Source organism: Cavia porcellus, unplaced genomic scaffold, assembly GCF_034190915.1.
Source record: "Cavia porcellus strain 051 isolate PalLab524CR breed Dunkin Hartley unplaced genomic scaffold, mCavPor4.1 scaffold_26, whole genome shotgun sequence".
Taxonomy (NCBI): Eukaryota; Metazoa; Chordata; class Mammalia; order Rodentia; family Caviidae; genus Cavia; species Cavia porcellus.
In genome coordinates, this window is record NW_026947509.1 from 28,311,568 (window position 1) to 28,332,354 (window position 20,787).

The 20,787-nt window shown below is 40.5% G+C and overlaps 1 protein-coding gene across 1 annotated transcript; it reads right to left on the minus strand.

The window, feature by feature from the left end:
- Positions 1 to 10,913: 10,913 nt before the first annotated feature.
- LOC100735849 (olfactory receptor 9S13-like) lies at positions 10,914 to 11,864 on the minus strand. Its single transcript, XM_003474377.4, has one exon. It carries the CDS (start codon positions 11,862 to 11,864, stop codon positions 10,914 to 10,916), a length of 951 nt encoding a protein of 316 aa, XP_003474425.2.
- Between the last annotated feature and the right edge of the window lie 8,923 nt (positions 11,865 to 20,787).

Here is a 20,787-nt window from a genome sequence, read left to right on the forward strand (position 1 = left end):
GAACCCCGGTGGGGAGGGCTATGGGGTGCTCTGCCTCCTCTTGGGGGCTTCTGGGAGGCTCTGGCAGTGTGGTTCCCGATGTACACCCTGAAGCCTGTGCAGGGCTGTGTCCCTGTGCCTGTGATCTTGTCCTTCTCCTGGAAGAGGACAAGTGAGGGAGCTGCTCTTACCTCACAGGACTTGCTCAGTACACACAGCTCTCAACTCCTCTCCAGGTCTGAGAACTCCCGATCTGCTCTGTGCAGAGGATGTTGAGGTGGATACAGAGGTCTCTGTCACCTCAGGAGCTCTGCAGCACCTCTGTGTCCTGAGCAGAGGTGTGAGAAGGCCAGTGCACAGGTCAGCACTGAGACTGGCTGTCCTGTCCCGCTCGTGGTACTGTGGAGTAATAAAGGAAGGACCACCTCTTCCATTCCCATCAGCTGGATAGCACAGGAAACCCTGTGTCTGTAGGATGCTTGCTTGGAGGATTCTGTGTACCTGGTAGGACGGGGACTTGGGGTCTCCAATGGCCAATTATGGAGGCTCTGGCTCTGCACTGCACTGGGACTGCAACTCCCTGTTCCCAGGAGCCACAGAGCAGTGACCACTTTGTCTCATTATCTCCCTTCTCTTGGGGTGGCAGGAACCCCGGCTATGTCAGGAGCCCATGGAGAAGCCCACTGGATGTTCCCGCCCCTGAGGTTGTCCTCTAGGGGTTCCTGCATGTGAATCTAGGGATCATGGCATGAAATAACTGTGATTGTGGGGTCCCAGCCTTGTTCTCTTTTGCTTTCAAAGGACACAGACACAGGCCTACCGTGCCAATGGCACTGTCAGGGCGAGTTATTGCATCTCCCAGTACCTCCCTGACAACCCATGTGGAGCCTTTGAAGCACTGTGGTGAGAGGAGGCTTTGCATTTCAACTTTCAGAATTAACCAAGTAACTTTGGCAGAAATTAGAATAGCTACTTCTGCCTGCTTTGAGGCTCTGGATCTGCTAGGAATATCATTTTCCACCCTTTCACCTTCAGTCTCTGTGTCTTCCTGTGGATGAGATGTACCTCTCAGGACAACATAGAGTCAAGTCTTATTTTTTTTTCCAATTTGCCACTTTGTATCTTTTTCTTGAAGACTTAAAATCATTTATACTGAGCATTCTAGTTGAAAGGTATATACAGACTCCTGTCCTTATTCTGTTTTTCCAGAGATTGAGATAATTTTTAAATTTTTCTTATTGCTTTATTCATGATCCTTAAGTTACTTGTTCTGCTTTATTTACCATGTACTGAACTCCTGGTATTCTATATTTTGACAGATTTTGTCTACTGCCAAAAATTGTGCTTTATTTTTTTTATTTCCAGGATTTGTGCTTGATTTCTTCCATGACCTCTAATACATTTCTGAAAAGGTCTTTTGTATCTTCTGTGTCCTGCACTGTGTTCCCTAGTACCATCTGGCTGTTTATCTGTATCTTCTTTAGGCTCACTGAATGTCTTATAATGGTTTAATCAGCTACTTGCCACTTCTTTGATCTGTTCTACAATTTTAAATAGTTTTTGGTTCTTTCTCTGAAGTTTGATCTACTTCCAAGTCTGTAAGGTCAGCTTTCATGGTGTTCTGAATATTTGGAGACACATTGTTATTTGTTTCCTCGGGATTCTTGTGTTTTTGTATTGAAGTTTGTAGGTCAATTGGAATAGGAGGCTCTGCCATTATGTGGAGATCCTGTTAGTAAGTGGTAGTAATCCTTGCACTAGATATTGACCGAGGCTGCATCCCACTCAACCTATGCACAATGCTAGGATCAGTCCTCAGCTCTGCATTTAGATGGTAGAATTACAACCATGAATGTTAACATGCAGACAACAACCATCTATCAAAACACAATTTAATACAACCATGAATATTAACATGCAGACAACAATCATCTATTAAAACACAATTTAAAACTCTGTTTAAGAGTTCTGATTTCTCTTGAGCATGTGTGTGTGTGTGTGTGTGTGTGTGTGTGTGTATTAGCTAAGATAATTGTACTACCAATTTTATTAGTTCAAAGAAAGGAACAGTTAGTGCTCATGTTGTTTGATCAATGTTGCATGCCTATATCTGGTAATCTGAGCCACTCTTTTGACAATAACAATATGCAATATAGCAACCATTGTTAAATTCCTATCATCTTATCTTGAAATCCTATATTGCTATTATTTTGGGGTTGTGTGTGTATGGTTTGTGTCTTTTGTTTGTGTTGCTTTTTTCTCTTTAAAATAAACTCTCATTTCTTTCAATGAATCAGGAAGATAAAAGAATAGTAATTCTAAAGAACAGTTTAAAAAACAGGACAAACAAACAAACAAAAAAAAATTAAAAATGATCCATAAAATTCAGTGAGAAAAAATACATTGCAATTAAGGCTTGCTTTCAAGTTAATGTGTTTGTGAGTCTTTATAAAACTAAACTCTCACAAAAGCTCTCTCCATGTATTTTCTTTGATCTCTTGGAAATTGCTCCACTGACCAGCTCACATGTGTAACTAGAGTAGTGGTTGTATCCTATCATTTCTACGTATAATTCCCAATCAAGGCTGAACTCATATGAATTCCTTTTTCTGATTTCTGATTGTCTGATGGGTAAAGTATTCTTGGCTTGATATTTTATTTTTTCAAGACTTTAATATGCCATCCTATTGACTCCTGGCTTGTTAAGTTTCTAGATGGAACTCTGTTGTTAGCGTAACGAGAGTTCTTTTATTTGTGACTTAATGCTTTTCTCTTGTTGGTTTTAGAATGCTTGTCTAGGTCTTTGAAAATTTTATGATTATATGCCTTGCTGACACCATTTGCCCTCATTTCCGGCCTCTGTTTCTGGTCTTTGAGTTTTCTGCACTGGGATATCTGTACCTTTCTTAAGGTTTTGGAATATTGCCCGCTATTATGTGGATTATTCTATGCCTTTTCCATTCTTTTCCACCTATGAAACAAGGAAAATGTAAATACTGTTTATTTAATGAGATTCCATGTGTCTTATAGGCTTTCTTTATCTCCTTTCACAAGGCAGGTCATCGTGCTCAGGAACCCTTTCTTCTGATTCATCTCTTGTTGTAGAGGCTCAGAACTCCTTCATTTGTTAAGTTCTTTGCTTCAAAGCTTCTTCTCTTCCTTTTTTAGTGTTGAGAATCTGTTTGCTAAAGTTCTCATTCAAATCATAAATTTTTCTAGTTTTGCTGTGTTGCTGTATTCTTTTGTATTCTGCTCTTTAGAGTTTCTTTAAAAGCCATTTTTCGCATTTTGTTTTAGGTAGTCATAGACCTCATTGTCTTTCCATTGTATTCATAGGAAATAGATCTCCTGCTTGATACTCATGTTTCTCTCCTGTCTCCCTGTTGATATTTTCCCATGTGGTGGTCAGTTGGGTTATCCTTTGCAAATCTGTGTTGTGGTAAAAGACTTCCTCCTGGAGTGGTGTCCCAGGGTGACAGTCAGTGGGAAGCAGGTGCACCAGCACCATCCTTGTGCAGTTTCTCCAGCTGTCATCAGTGTTGGCTGCACCCACAGATGTCTCAGTAGCTCACCTTTAGGTTGCTGAGAATAATGTGGCACTTAGGACCGCAGTCTCTTAGGTCGGCATCTCCAGCAGCTCCAGGCATGGCCCATGTGAACCATACTCCTTGGTTTGTGTAGGTGGTGTGGGAAAGAGACAGTGGTGTGCCTGGTAACCTTGCACAGTGCCCACCAGTTACCTTGTGACACTCAGATGCTTCGGCAGGACTCAGTGGTTGAGCAGCTCTGAGGCACCTGCCCACTTTCTTCCCAGAGCTGTGGGTATGGGTGGTGGACTCATGTGGTGTCTGGGCCTTGGCAGCCCAGCTGGTCACAGTGACCTCTGGATGCTTCTCAGTGTCTCAAGGGACTGAGATCCTAGAGTGGGCCAGAGGGGCACAGCCACCTGGTCTCTTCCAGGAACTGAGCTACTCAGATTTGGCTGATTCCTCTGGCTGCCAAACAAAATTTCAGGATCCCACAGATTTAGTTTCCATTTAGTTAAATGGAGTTTGCCCATTAAACACAAGGTATTGTGGGAAACTATAATGTAAAAAGGGGAATGGAGGGATCATAATGACAATAGGTCACCAGGCTCCATGGGTAGGATCATTAAAACTCCTACAGATTTTAAAGCCATTAGCAGTAACTTGTCATCTAGTGCCAACTGTGATACAGTCCAAAGTGTGATGTGATGCATACTCTCTTCTCCCTCCTCTGCTCAGTATTATTCCTTACAACTGCACACGAACCTACCCATGTCTTGAAATTAAAAGCAGAGTAAGTCTTCACTATCCTAGTTCAAGAAGTAAATTTGCTAACTTTTTGGTGTGTTTATACAGAAAAGAAAACTTAAATAGCAGCATAGCACAGAATAGGAACAATTTTAAAATGAATTCATAAAGTAGAGGAGATGAAGGTCATGTCCAGAGCTAGAAGAGTGGGGGAACAGTAATTTGCTTGTATACTTTAATAGGTATGGGGGACAAATATGGAGTATGTTCAAAATATATGGTGAGTGTTTAAACAAGTTTATTACAGTCAATGACACGTTACCTTTACCCTGCACCTAGATACTCCCTACACTCAACACACATATGCCATTGTTTTGGCTCTTTCTGCAGCAGTTCTGGAATCCTCTATCATGAGTATCTTTTCAAGGTGTGATCAAAATCTCATCTGAATTTAGTGTCTGGCCAGCTCTAGGTTGCCAGGTGTTATCCACCAGAAAGACAGGCTTGTGGAACATGGTAATGTGTCTGCCCACTTTATTCACCGGATCTGGCAACATGAAACATATTCTGACTAAGCTGTTATGGCACATTTTTAATACTGTCATGAACCTCAAGTGTCCACCATTCAGCTTTAACAGCAATCAGTATGTCGTGAATTTTATGTAGCCTATCCCTTCCTCCTATTTTCACAGTCCTTTAGTATTTTAGTACAAACATCGGATGTCACAAAGTTGCATCTACACAGTCAGCATGTAAAGGAGCGGCTCATACCTTCTCCTGTCTCTAGTCCTAAGTCTCAGAAGTTGACTTCCTGTCTGGACCTTCCTCTCATGGCTGTGAAGGACAGAGACCCACTGGGTCGATGCTTCTGAGAGGCCCTCTGGAGATGATGTCAAGGCACTCTCCTGAGAGGTGGCCAGGTGTGAACTGAGTGTAAAAGTTATTAGGGATTCTTTCTCATGAGCTATAGCATGCAATGATATGCCAAGGCAAAATTCTGCTTTCTAGAGGAGAATGCTTTGAAAGAAAACAAACATGTGAATGTACACATGTGTGTTTGTTTGTGTAAATATTATGTGGGTAATATCCACAAGAAGATTCAGACGATGGAGTGGGAGAAGGTAAGAGGCATGAGAAAAGTATATTGGCAATGTGGTAGCACAGAATGTGCATTAACTATTATTAAAAGTAAAAAGAAGTAAGATGTCATGGATGGGGACCAACTACCTGCAATGAATGTACTCACTATGTGACATATGTTATGAATAAAATGAAGAAAAATATTGAATTGTATGGAAACCAATGACTGCATAGGAAAGCACAATGGATTGAAGGAGGAAACAAAGGATCATCTTTACAGGTACAGAAAAAAGCAGTCACAAAACTGGACATAGTTGTATGACTTAAAGGGAGATGGAGATGGGGCGATACTTCACCATGAAAAAACTTCAGCACAAAAAGCCAATGGCTAGCATGATGCTAAATGGTGAAAGACTGGAAACTTTCCTCAGGATCAGGAAGAAGGCAAAATGCTGGTCTTACCACTCCTGTTTAAATACCACTGGAGATCTCAGAGCAACTGTGTAAGAGTTATAAGCAAAAACATCCACATGGGAAAGATAGAAGGAATATTACCCACTTGTTGATCATATGATCTTGTATGTAGGAAACTCTTAAATATTTCACAAAAAAGCCTATTAGAATTAGAAAGCTCACTTTACAAATATCACAAAATTCACTATATTACTATGTGACAAAATGAATGGTAAAAGGCTTAGAAATCTACACCATTTAAAATGGAATCAGAAAAATAAATGTTTCATAATATGCATATACACTGAGGAATTGAATGTGTATGAAGACCTACTAACTATGGCTGTAAGAAATTAAAGAAGGCAAATGTCAGTGAAACCATCCCTGCCACTGCATTGGAAGGCTTAATATTCTTTTTTAGGGGTGGAGATTTTTCAAAATTTTAATGTGAAAAAAATGATACAGAATTTCAAAACAAAATAATAGGAGATTAACAATGCTTAATATATTGTGTACTGTTATCTTAAAAGTAGTTGTTCAGATTACAATATACAGGCATGCAAATTTGAGCAAACAAAGTACAACCCATTCTTTTTGATGAACTAACACAGGTTAATGGAATAATAGTATTAATGGTATATTAGTAGTAGTACTATCAGTAATAGTAGTAAGAAAGAATATATACCATCTTTTACCTTTCCTTTCTCCATTCCCATATCCCAGTTGTTCTTTCTTTTTGAGCACTTTCTTTCCATTTCCCTTTCACAATATCTACTTTACCTTTTGAATCTTATTTGCTCTTTCAGTTTTTACACTAGGGAGACAATACAATATTTACACATGTGAGTCTGATTTATTTCACTTATGAGTATGGTCTCAAGTTGCATCCATTTATCTATAAAAGTCTCAAGTTTATCCTTTATAGCTGAGTGGTACTCCATTGTATAAAAGTACCAAATGTTTTTCATCTATTTTGCGGATGGTGGGCAGTTGGGTTGTTTCCAAGATTTAGCTATTACAAATTGTGCTGCTACAAACATGGATACACACATATCGCTGTGGTATGATGTTTTCAGTTCTTTTGGGAAAATATACAGAAAAGGAATAGCTGGATTGAATGGGACCTCCAATCCTAGTTTTTTCAGGAATTTCCACACTGATTTCCAGAGTTCCCATCAGCAGTGGAGAAAGGTTTCTTTTCCCCCACAAACTCACCAGCATTTGTTATTGGTTAATTTTTTGATGATAGCCGTTCTTTCTGGAGTGAGACAGAATCTCATTGTTTTAACATTGTATCTCTCAAATGACTGATGATGTTAAACATTTTTTCATGTATTTATTTTCATTTGTATTTCTTCATCTGAGAAGTGTGTATTCATCTTAGATGCCCAGTTTTGACTTGAGTCTTTGAATTTAGGGAGGCCTGATTTTTGCAGTTTTTTATATGTTCAAGATAGAAGTTCTTTGAGAGACAGTTGGCTAAAATTTTTCCCACTCTGTGGGTTTTCTTTCAGTCTGTTGGTGATTTCTTTTGATGTGCAAAAACTTTTTAAGAAGATGAGATCGAAGTTGTGATCCTTTGAAGCACTTCCTGTGCCGTTTGCATTTCTTTATGAACTGTCTACCTACTCCTATATCTTCAAGATTTCTACCTACCTTAGGAAGGTAGGTAGAAATAATATTTTAATATTTTTTATTTAATATTTTTTAAAACAACTTTAATATTCTTTAAAACAATTTTCTTCTAAAATTTTTTAAAGAATCACTTCTAAGTAAAATAGGCCACAGATTCAATACAATGTTTCAAAATTTCCAGGGCAGTTGTTTAAAAAAAAAAAACATAACTCATCCCCAAAATTCTTGTGACATATCAAGTGACCCTAAATAGCAAAAACAACTAAGAAGCATAAAGTTGGCGGTCACACTTACTGACTCCAAACGTTATGAAGGTTTACTAAAAATACAGTGTTTTACGAGTGTTAAAACAGAGCATAGGCCAATAGAACAGTATACTAGATCACAGAAATAAGCTCCAAAATGCATGGGTATGTGGTTTTTGATAAGGTACTGAAAGCATTTAATTGAGAAAGGACAGTCTCTTCAGTTAAGTGTTGGTGAAAAAGTTGGCTATCTACATGCAAAAGGATATGGTCACACCCTTTGGACATCATATACATACAACTCATGGGCCAAAATAGATTAGAGTCCTAACCATAATATCTATGAGTGGAAAACTCCTACGAGAAAATAAGTGAAAAGAATCATACATGGCCATTAGCAAAATTGCATAGCTGTGACTCAAAGGGCAGAGATGAATGGAACTACATTAAAATCTTCTGCAAAGCCAATGAAACATGGAATGGAGTGAAGAGTCATCCAGGAGAATTAGAGCAGTTATTTTATAAGGAGGTAACATTCAGAGTGTATTGGGAATTTCTACAACTCAAAATCAGGCAACCAAACAAAACACAAGTACCTCAGTGAAAAACAGGTGAAGGGCTTGAACAGAGCCTTTCCATTGATATTCAACTGGCCAGAAATGTACAAAGAGATCTTATCAACAGTAACCAGTAACCAGGGAAACAGTAACCAGGGAAATTCAAGTCAAAGCCATAGCGAGATACCACTCAACCCCATTGTGAAAACTACAATTTTTTCAAAACTCAGAAAATATTAAGTGTTGGGCATGATATGGAGAATTTGGAACCCTAATATGACACTGGTAAAATTGAAAAATGATACAGCCACTGAGACAAAAGTATAGAGAGTTCTTAAAAAGTCGAAAAGCAATTGCCCTCCACCTAGCAATCACCGGGCGGGTAGACATTGAAGAGATAATCTCATGCCCACAACCACAGCAGCGCTGCTTCCTGTAGACAAAAGGCAGAAACATCCTGGTGCTCACCATGCACAGATGGACTAACGGCATGCGTTATCAATGCAGCATGTAAGGTTAGCCTTCAGGTGGGAAGAAATTCTCACCTGCAGTGCACTATAGCTGGTCAACGGCTTGTGTGTGAAGTGAAGTTAGGGAGTTAGCAGAAGAATGCTGGGTCTCATATGGGGCAAATCCTGTGGAGAAATGCAGAATACAGCTTCCCTGTGCCTGGAAAAAGGTAGAAAGGGAGGTGTTGTTGACTGGGAGCAGAGGTTCAAAGATGCAGAATTAAAGTTCTGAAGATGGCTGTAGGGCAGCATGATTGGATGCAATGAAACTGAGCAGAACGTGAAGTGCTCACCATGCCGCATTGCATGCTGTAGGTTTGTATCACACATAAAGAAACAAAAAAAATAATTTGTAAATGATCGCACAGGTTAGGCTGAAAAATCAATCAGGTGATCTTTGGATTTTGAGAAGTTGATACTCCACTGAAGTTCATTAGCTTATCTGGAACTATGCTAATCTATGTTGGCACTGATGACTGAAAATACTAGATAAAAAGTGTTACACATAGAATTTTAACAGGAATCTTCTTTGGGCTTGCAAGATGTCATATATGGCGAACTACACAACTGTTTTTGTTATATTGTGGATGAGATTCAAGGGCGCTTAATTTCTCCCAGTCCTTTTAAGATTCTTTTTTAATTTGGAACTGTGTCTTGCTAGGTTTGTGTCCTACATCAGCCTCCCTCATTGTTATTGTTATAGGCGAAAGACCCCAATACCAACAATGAATGGTAGTGTTTGCCAGAATCTGAAAAACAGGTACAGTGAAAATTACTTAATAGAAAATTTGGTGGAGTTTTTTGTTTGTTTGTTTTGCCTTTTTCTGTGGAGTATTGACTAATTATTGTTTCAACTAAAGTGCAGTCAGTTTTCCTGATAACTCACAATCAGGATTAATGCTCACTAGTAAAATTACTGCCTGATTCCTTCTTGTCGTATTGCATTGCAGAATTAAGACAATTGCACATTTGCACAATTTGCTTCCTATACCCAACATGCATTTAGCATGGTTGAGACAAGAATATATTTTTTCAAGTTGACAGAAAAATTACAGGTAGGACATATGTATGTATATGTCAATATATACATGTGTGTACAAACGTGTACACGTGTACCTGTATATATCCCCAGGACAGGTGCCAGCCACCATAGCAGGTAGGCAGATCTCCCTGCATGCAGAAGACAGCTTCCTGACACTGGACATGCAGTGGTCAGCTCCACTAAATGGACCTCTATAGAAGAAGCCAGGGACTTTGACCAGGTGGGGTTGGTCACAAGGCAGGTGAGATTGAGGAGGTCTGTCCTGAGCTGCAGGACCAGGACCTCAGCAGTGCAGACAGAATGAGGTCAGCAGAGGAGCTGGACACTGAGCATCTGCACCGTTCCACCTGTACTCCTTCCTCTCTGGGCTGCAACCTCAAGCTGTGCCCTTTCTCAGCAGTGTTCATGGCAAGAGAGCACCATTTGCAGTGGTCAGCAGCAAAAAGTTCAGGTCCAAGCTATGAAACGAGGAAGCCTTGTGGTTTTCCCCAGGCTCCTAGCAAGGGCTGAGCAGACGTCAGGGTGCCTGGGGTCTGATGGTCCCTCAAGTGGCAGCAGGGACACAGTTCTTCCCTGTAGGACTCATGGCATCAGGAACACAGAGCAGGAGGCACAGCCAGCGTGCTGAACGGGGAAAGAAGTGCACTGCTCCCGCTTCCTTGCATGAGGCACAGCGGCCCCATGCCACGTCACACCATAGTTTCTAAGTGTCCCTCTCTAGGGTGCTTGGTGTAGGGTTTCATAGACATATTGACATTAGATTCAGTAGTGAGGCACAAAGAGTCTTGCTGTGAAGATCAAGTCCTTCTATCTGTGCTGGGAAATGGTGACATTGGCTCCCATGTTAAGGACTCTCTGATCACTCATCTGCTCAGTGTGGGACCAAAGCGGATGAGATTTGGGTTTGCTCTACTCCTGAACTGTTATTTCTGTGATGGAAAAGGACAGGCTATATTCACATCTGTCAAAAGTTGGACTTTGACATACTTTCAAGAAGGACTGAAAGATGTATGGAATAATAGATGAAAGAAAGAAAATAAACCCCATGTGAACATGGATGACTCAGAACCCACATTCAGTGCCCTTCCCTCCAACCCTCCATGCCCACCAGAGGACACGGTCTCTCACTGACCACCCCTTCACGGGGCCACCCATCTCTGTCTCAGCCTCCGCAGGGCATCCTTCACGTCCTGATTCCGCAGGCTGTAGATGAGGGGGTTGAGCATTGGGATGACCTGGGTGTAGAAGATGGAGACCACCTTGCCCTGCTCCATGGATTCCACAGCCCCTGGCTGTGCGTACACGGCAAACAGAGTTCCATAAAACAGGGACACGGCTGTGAGGTGGGAGCCACAGGTGGAGAAGACCTTTTGTCTTCTGGATCCTGAACGCATCCTGAGGATGGTCACTGTGATATAACCATAGGACAGCAGGACTGCTACTGTAGTGCTGACAATGATGAAGCCACAGAGGCTAAACAACAGAAGGTCATTGACTGATGTATCAGCACAGGTGAGCTGCAGCAGGGGGGACACATCACAGAAGAAATGGTTGATGCGGTTGGAGCTGCAGAAGGGGAGCCGGAACGTGAGGCTGGTCTGCACAGTGGAGTTGAGGAAGCCTCCACAGTAGGAGCCCAGAACAAGGCAGGCACACATCATGGAGGACATTGTCACAGGGTAACGCAAGGGACTGCAGATGGCCATGAAGCGGTCATAGGCCATCACGGCTAACAGGAAAGTCTCGGTGGTACCAAACATGGAGAAAAACCAGAGCTGGGTGGCACAGCCTGCAAAGCTGATGAGCTTGGATGAGGAGAAGAAGTTGGCCAGGGCTTTGGGGGCAATGACAGATGAGTAGCAGAGGTCCAGAAAGGACAGGTTCTTGAGGAAGAAGTACATGGGGGAGTGCAGGCGGGCATCCAGGGTGATGACAATGATCATGGTGAGGTTGCCCACAATGGTCACTGTATACAAGGCCAGGAAGACAGCAAACAGCAGGGCCTGGGTCTCCGTACCTCCCCTGAACCCATCTAGCACAAACTCCCTCAAGGGCACCACCGACAGGTTCTCATTTCCGTGATGGGTCATGGACCCAAGCCTGGCACCTATGCAGAGAGGATGATGGAGGCAGTGACAGAGAGGAGGTCACGGTCCCACACTCACACTTAAAATGGGGCAGAAAACCCTAGGAACTGGGCTGCCCATGGGCCGGTGTCCACCAGCTCCTCTGCTCTCCTTCCAGAGGAGGTCTCCAATGGAATGCTGTCTCTTATTTAGTTAAATCTGGAGTCTGTGCTGAGACCCTGCTGGGTAGGAAGCTGAGTCATGCCCTAGTGGGGCAGAGCTGGCCCTCTCAGTGGCAGACACCAGTGCATCCCACATCTGTTCCTCTTCACTCTTGAATGAACACAAGGTAGTGAGGACCTCCTTCCTCCGAGGCCTGGAATGGTATGATCACTCAAAATATCTGTGCCTGAGATAGTGGGGTGAAGCCCTCCCAGGCTGAGTGGGGCCCTCTGTACTCTCCCCTGAAGACCCAAATCCCACTTCTGTAGCTGTACTCTGATTTGGGATCACAATGCTATTCAGCTTGCAGTGATCCTGCCTTCTGGAGTGTGGGGGATGAGGTGTCACTTTAAAGGCCCCAACCCCCTCAGACCTGCAATATACAATAGCCCCCGGTATGTAAGACAGAGGTAGGACAGGAATGCCTGTTCTCAGTGGGATCTCTCACCCTCTGGAAACCATACTGTGTGAGCTGGCTTTGTTTTGCAGAAGTCTTGAGGAAGTGGCTGGCCACCCTTTGTGACACTAACAGCAGACAAAATTAACATCTTTCTTGGGCTAATGAATTTCTTTCTGGGACTAGAGGAGTTAGGAGAACTGGTTGTGGTTATTTACTTTACTTAGATAGTTTAGAATAAACATTGTAGTCTGTCACATTGTAGCTTGTCACAAAAAATGCCTTTTCACTACTTAATTGTCTGGGCTCTGTGAACTGATCCGGTTTACTATATAGGAATCCTAAAATAAAGATTGTGCGTGCAGTGCAGTGCATAGAGTGCAACGCGGTGCAGGCAATAAAAATACCGTGTCTCCTTTGTCTTCCTTTCCGAGCGCTGCACCCCCCGTGTCCCGGTCAGGCGTGTTTGCGTGTTTGCCTTTCCCAGAGTCCAGAGTACACTAGATACTCACGACAAGTGGCGCCCGAACAGGGACTCTGAAGGTCGCTTAGGAAGGTAAGTATAATTTTATTATGGGGATATGGGACAATCTGCTTCCTCTCCTTTCTTAAAAATTCTTAAATATTTATTATCTATATATGGCATATCGCTCAGGTCAGCTGACTTGGATATGTGTATTGATACAATTAAAGAATACAATCCTTGGTTTCCAGATGAAGGAACTTTGGATGTAGAAGTATGGAGGAAGGCGAGGGTTAGTATAGAAAGGGCTTATGCAACAGGAGGAGAAAGTTCCTTTATGTTTTTGGGCTATTTGGTTGGTTGTGTACTCTTTATTAAAAGCTATGGAAGATGAACATATTGTAGAAAATCTTCAACTAGAAATTAAACCAGTTATTCAGGAATTGCCCCTCACAGAGGAGGAGCAAACTGTAGTTCAAAATGACGCTATCGCTTTAAGTAGTAAAAAGGCGTCCAAACCGAAGGTAAAATTCGCTGCAGCTGACTCAGCTTTAGCTGCCGCAGCAACATCAACTTGTGACAATTGCCCAGTTTTACAGGCTATACAGCATTTAACACAAGAGGTAAAACAGCTTTCCGTTAAGCAGAACCTACCTATACCTCCCTCTGCACCTCCTCCATCTAACCCTAATTGGAGTAAAGCCAAACTAGCTTTGGCTGACATACCAAAATTAGGGGATTCTGATGAGGAAACGTCTGCCTTTGCTTTCCCTGTAATCAGGCCGCAGCCAGTAGATGGAGCGGCAGTTCCCCCTAGATGGGAAGGATTTAATATGGATGATTTAGCAAAATTAAAAAAGGCCGTAACCCTTTATGGCCCTCAGGCTCATTACACTAGAGAATTAATAATGTCGGTAGCAGATCAATATGGTAATCTTGCTCCTTATGATTGGAAAACCTTGGCTAAAATTCTTTTAAAAGAGCCAGAATATTTACAGTGGCATATGTGATTTATGGAAGGTTGTGCAGAAAAGGCAAGGCAAAATGCTGACGATCGAGATCCTAATATTAAACTCATTTCTTATCCCATGCTCTCTGGTACAGGTTTCTTTGATACTGTTGAGCATCAGGCAGAGGCTCCAAAAGAGATTCATGCTCAATTAAAAAATATTGCTTTAGAAGCTTGGGATAAAATAAGGCCTAAAGGATCCGAATATGGATCTTGGGCTAAAGTTCTGCAAAGAACCAATGAACCATATGTTGAGTTCATTGCAAGACTTCAAAATGTTATAGAAAGAACAGTAGTGGGACAAGACTTACAACAACATCTCTTAAAACTTTTAGCTTTTGAACATGCTAATGATGAATGCAAAAAGGTTTTAATTCCAATAAAAGATACTGGAACGATTGACAGTTTTATAAAACAATGTAAAGATTTAAATTCAGAATCTAAGAAAATGCAACTGTTTGCTGAAACCATGGCAATCACGTGGAATAATTTGCAATCTAAAAAGGAACAGTCTTTAAAATGTTTTAGTTGTGGTCAGACAGGGCATGTAAAGAGGGCCTGTCTAAAACTTTTAGACAATGATCAAAGAAAAAAATCTAAAGCCCCTGGCTTGTGTCCAAGGTGCCAGAAGGGAAATCATTGGGCTCGTGAATGTAAAAGTAAACAAGTTAATTCAGCTGAACAGAAGGGAAATGGGAGAGCGGGCCTTACCCCAGGCCCCGGACAAATCAATGGGGTAAACCTACCGTATTCTCCCTACAACCAGCCACCCAACACAGCGCCGTAGTGGATATACCAGCCTTAAAAGATATAGAATTAAGAGGAGGACAATCTCCCGTGAGAATTCCTACAGGAATTTTTGGTCCCTTGCCTGCAGGAACTTTTGGCTTGCTCACGGGTCGGTCTAGTTTAAATCAGAAAGGCATTACTGTTCATTTAGGAATTATTGATGCAGATTATACTGGAGAAATTCAAATCTTGATGTCCTCACTTACAGACTATAAATTATTAAAAGGAGAACATATAGCTCAACTCATTTTACTGCCTTATATCCCAATAGGATCCTCTGTTGTTCAGCGAACAGGAGGGTTCGGCAGCACTAACCCTATTAATGTAATGTGGACAGCTAAATTATCTCAACAACAATCTCTTATTAATATTTTTATTGAGCATAAGAAAATTCAAGCTTTTATAGATACGGGCTCGGATATTACTATTGTTAAATCTACTGATTGGCCTTCTCATATTACTTATACTATTGTTCCATGTAATATAAAAGGAGTAAGTAAAACTCCAGTAAATACAATTGGACAAGCCACAATGCATATACACATAAAAAATGAAGAGGGTCAAATTTCTGTTATTAAACCTTATATCTTAGAGGTGCCAGTTTCTATTTTAGGAAGAGATATATTAGAACAATGGGGAGCTCATATACATTTTTAATATTTTATATGTCTCTGCAGTTTTGGGGAATGAATCCTTTAAAGCTTAATTGAAAAAATGATGACCCAATTTGGATAGATCAGTGGCCTCTGACTACTCAAAAGTTATAGGCAGCACAGGAATTGATTGATCAACAACTTTCTCTACATCACATAGAACCATCCACATCTCCTTGGAATTCTCCAATATTTGTGATAAAAAAGAAATCAGGCAAGTGGAGACTTTTAACAGACTTACGTGCTGTAAATGCATCTCTATTTAAAATGGGAACCCTTCAGTCTGGCATTCCTTTACCCTCAGTGCTCCCTGCTGGTTGGTTTGTATATATTATAGATTTACAAGATTGTTTTTTAAATATACCCTTACATCCAGAAGATAGAAAAAGGTTTGCCTTTTCAATTCCTCAAACAAATTATCAAAGACCTTATCAAAGATATCAATGGAGAACATTACCCCAAGGAATGAGGAATTCCCCAACTATATGTCAAATTTATGTTGATGCAGCACTAAAACCAGTGCATGCACGATGGCCTCAGGTTTATACGGCTCATTTCATGGATGATATTTTATTCTCATATAGTGATAGAAATGTTTTAGAAGATATTTTTAAAACTTTACCTCAATATTTTTCCCCGTTTGGACTTGTAATAGCACAGGATAAAATTCAAAAGAAAGAAATTAGTCATTATTTAGGATATATTCTTACTAGACAAAAGGTGATTCCACAAAAAATGTCTATTAAGAGAGATAAGTTATCCACTTTAAATGATTTTCAAAAATTATTGGGAGATATTAATTGGCTTCGTCCCACACTAGGTATTCCTACTCATGCATTGCAGCATTTGTTTGCTACTTTACAGGGCTCTTCAGATCCATCCAGCCCTCGTTCATTAACAGCAAAAGCAGAGCAAAAATTACAGTTTGTTAAACAACAAATTAAAGATGCATTTTTAATTAGGATTGATCCTAAATTGCCTCTAACTTTATATATTATTAATACTTTTCAATATCCTTCTGCAGTTTTAGGTCAGAATGCTATGCCAGTAAAATGGGTATTCACTAAAACTAAGCAATCTAAAAATGTTACACCGTATATCGATATGGTTGCAGCTTTAATTATAAATGGTAGAGCTCGTTCTATAACTTTGACAGGAGAAGATATAAACAATATAGTTATCCCTTTAACTAAGGAACAATGGGAATATTTGTTATCAATTACTGAAACCTTACAGATTGCTTTAGCAGATTTCATGGAAACTTTTTCGTATCATTTTCCTAAAAGTAAATTATGGGATTTTTTTAGACGTCAACAATTTGTGGTTAATACTTTATTAGCTGTACAGCCAATTCCACAAGCTTTGACTATATTTACAGATGGATCTAAAAATAAAACTGCATATTGGACTCAAAAATCTTATTGGGTACGTCAGACAAATTTTAATTCTGTACAACAAAATGAACTTTTTGCTATATTGCAAGTGTTTTTAGATTTTCCTGACCAACCTATTAATATTATAGCTGATTCAGCCTATTCGGTTGGAGTAGTGACAAATATCTATTCAGCTGTGTTATATTCTAATAAGCCTGCCTTATTGTCTTTATTTCAGAATTTACAAATACATGTTCAAAAAAGAAATCATTCTTATTTTATTACTCATTTACGTTCTCATTCTCAGTTACCTAGACCTTTAGTATCAGGTAATAATACAGTGGATTCCTTAGTTATGTTCACTACACCTGTTAAAGAACATCAATTTAATCATGCGAATGCAGGACATTTGCATCTTAAATATAAGATACCTTTTACAGAAGCTAAACAAATTGTAAAAGCCTGCCCTATTTGTAGACCATTACATTTAAGAATTATTCCCGCAGGTGTCAACCCTCGAGGAACTCAACCTAATGAGTTATGACAAATGGATATTACACATGTGCCTTCTTTTGGTCGGCTTTCTTATATACATGTAGTTATTGATACCTATTCTTCATTTCTATGGGCTACTGCTCAACAGGGAGAATCCACTAAAAATGTTATTGTACATTTATTGGAGACTTTTGCAGTTATGGGAATTCCTTCTAAAATCAAAACAGATAATGGACCCGCTTATACTAGCAGAATATTTAAACAATTTTGTGATCTCCATAATATTATTCATATTACAGGGATTAAAAATAACCCCCAGGGTCAAGCTATTGTTAAAAGAGCACATGGCACTCTTAAGTTGCAAATTAAAAAATTAAAAAGGAGGAGTCAGGAGGATATTCAGATACCAATACTGTTTAAATTGCAAAACAGTCCAAAAACATTACTGCATCAAGTATTGTTTATTTTAAATTTTCTCAATTTACCACAAGGTGAAATATTAACAAGAGCTGAAAGACATTTCGAACAGCAACAACAGCCATATGTGATTAATGAACCTATTTGGACTAAAACAGCCCCAGAGGCTGAATGGGAGAAGGGCACACTGCTCTATAAGGGGAAAGGTTTTGGTTATATCTCCACAGAACATAGAATTCAGCAGTGGGTCCCTGGACGATGGATCAGGATCCGCGCCTCGAGACCCTGTTCGCCAGTCCCGGAGACAACTCCCCCAGGAACCGCATCTTCCAAAGCGAGCGCGAAACCAGCTAGAGGCTGAGGATGCTGAGTTTATTCCTGTCACAGCCATGGCCAAATTACAGCTAAGAAATTCCTGCCGCTCACAGCGATCAAATTTAAATCCCCTCCCTACATGGGGACAAATAAAGAAATTGACCATAGAAGGGCAACGGCTTGTCCTTCAAGCAGGGAAGCCTTTAAACCCTGAAAACTTGTTTTTAGCTCTATGTGCATTGCTCACCGTTGCTTCGGGGACTGAGGTACCCCAACACTCTTATTGGGCTTATATTCCAAATCCCCCTTTACTGGAACCTGTAAAATGGGAAACTATTGACATTTTACTTTATACTACACTTAGAGAAATTTTGTCAGCACGGTGGGCTGATTTAACCCCCCACAATCAAGATGATAGAACATTATTCAATTTTACTTATTATGGTAATCAAAGGCCTATTTGCATTAGAGAACCGCCTTGCATCCCTCTGGGATAGCAGTATTGGATTCAACATGGAATAAAAGCAGGCAGCAAAAGGACAAGGCTTCAAGCCTTGGCTGCTCAAACCTTTAATGTTACCTGGAAAAATTTAACAGCACCTGATACAGATACATATCCTGTATGCCCTGATTTCACTTATAAGAATATTTCTTATTATCCCATAGTTTGGCAACAGTGTATGGGAAAGTTTGCTAAAAATATTGATGGATATATTATTTAGGGACCATTTGGAAAATTCGTTAATGGATGTGCTGAATGGAATGAGACAAGATGTAATCTCTCTGTTGTGTATAGTCTTCCAGATCCAAAGAAAATAACTGACGGAGCTCCTGTCCTCCCTCAGAAGATGCCTCTTCTGTGGTGGGGAGATGGTGGAATCGCTAACCCTGCTGTTGCAGCCGAAAAATACCCTCATCACCTCCAAAATCATATTTGGAAGATTTCAGCCACTATGCAACCTGTAATCTTATACAATGTTTCCTATTCAGGGACTAGTCGATCTGTATCTACTACTTATAATTTTACTAGGTTTAAAATGTATAATATTACTGTTTGTGCACCTCTGCCTTATGTCTTTTTAGTGGGAATTTTTAATTTTACACATTTTTCTTGTACTTGTTTAAATTGTCAATTGTTTACCTGTTTAAATAGCACATTGAATTTCACTAAGCCTTATACAGTTATGCTGTTACAACAAAAAACTCATATTTGGTTACCTGTAAATTTAACTCGACCATGGTCTCAAGACCCAGTAATTTCTGTTACTACTGAATTTTTTAAACATCTGTTAAAACATACAAAAAGATTTATTAGAATAGTGGTTGCTGTACTGTTAAGTCTGATAACTGTAGCCTCCCTAGCGGCAGTCTCAGGAATAGCTTTACAAACCTCTTTGCAAAAAAAACATGTTGTAGAATTATGGCATGAGAATTCTCATAAACTTTGGTTAACCCAGTGGCAAATAAATGCCAAACTACATCAGCAAATAGACCTTCTTAAACAAACAGTTAAATGGATGGGTAGAAAAATATTGGCTCTTCAGCATCAAGTGTTTTTAAAATGTGATTGAAATTCAACTACTTTCTGTATAACTGAACGACCTTATAATCAAACAGAACATAAATGGGAAGTGATTAAAATATATTTAAATAAAAACACTTCTGCCCAGGAGAAAATAAAATCTTTGCATAATCAAATTGACAAGGATTTTGCAAAGCACAATGATGATGAATCTCTGGCACAATTCACGCAATTGCTTGCTCAATCTTTAAAAGGATTAGATTCAAAAGGAATCTGGCAGAGCATAACCCACACTTTAAGTGGCATGGGACTTAGTTTAATTATAGTTCTCACTGCCATAGTTCTTGTGTATTTTTACTGCATAAGACGAAATACTATTAATAACCTGGTCTTATGGAAATTGTTGTTAAAAAATAAAAAGGAAGGAAGTGTGGGGGATGAGGTGTCACTTTAAAGGCCCCAACCCCCTCAGACCTGCAATATACAATAGCCCCTGGTATGCAAGACAGAGGTAGGACAGGAATGCCTGTTCTCAGTGGGATCTCTCACCCTCTGGAAACCATACTGTGTGAGCTGGCTTTGTTTTGCAGAAGTCTTGAGGAAGTGGCTGGCCACCCTTTGTGACACTAACAGCAGACAAAATTAACATCTTTCTTGGGCTAATGAATTTCTTCCTGGGACTAGAGGAATTAGGAGAACTGGTTGTGGTAATTTACTTCACTTAGATAGTTTAGAATAAACATTGTAGTCTGTCACATTGCAGCTTGTCACAAAAAATGCCTTTTCACTACTTAATTGTCTGGGCTCTGTGAACTGATCCGGTTTACTATATAGGAATCCTAAAATAAAGATTGTGCGTGCAGTGCAGTGCATAGAGTGCAACGCGGTGCAGGCAGTAAAAATACCGTGTCTCCTTTGTCTTCCTTTCCGAGCGCTGCACCCCCTGTCTCCCGGTCAGGCGTGTTTGCGTGTTTGCCTTTCCCAGAGTCCAGAGTACACTAGATACTCACGACACTGGAGGACATCAGGGACTTCTTGCATGTGCCTACAAGTCACTCAGGTCATGGGGAGGCTGGGGCTCAGTCTGGTGCTGTGAGAAACCTCAGGGCTGTTCCCTGAGCACTGGGGAGGTGCAGGAGCCCGACCCTGCAGCCACTGCTGGATGTGTTCGCTGCTCTTCTCTGAGTTGGGGCTGGAGAGGGGCTGGCTCTTTCCTTTTAGATGGCAGGCTCTGCCCTGTCTAGCACCCAGTTCCCATTCATTTCTCCTCCTTGTCTCTGCTCAGCACAGAT

Excerpts from the sequence above, each read along its gene's own strand:
- LOC100735849 (XM_003474377.4), bottom strand. The coding sequence starts at position 11,864 with ATGACCCATCACGGAAATGAGAACCTGTCGGTGGTGCCCTTGAGGGAG.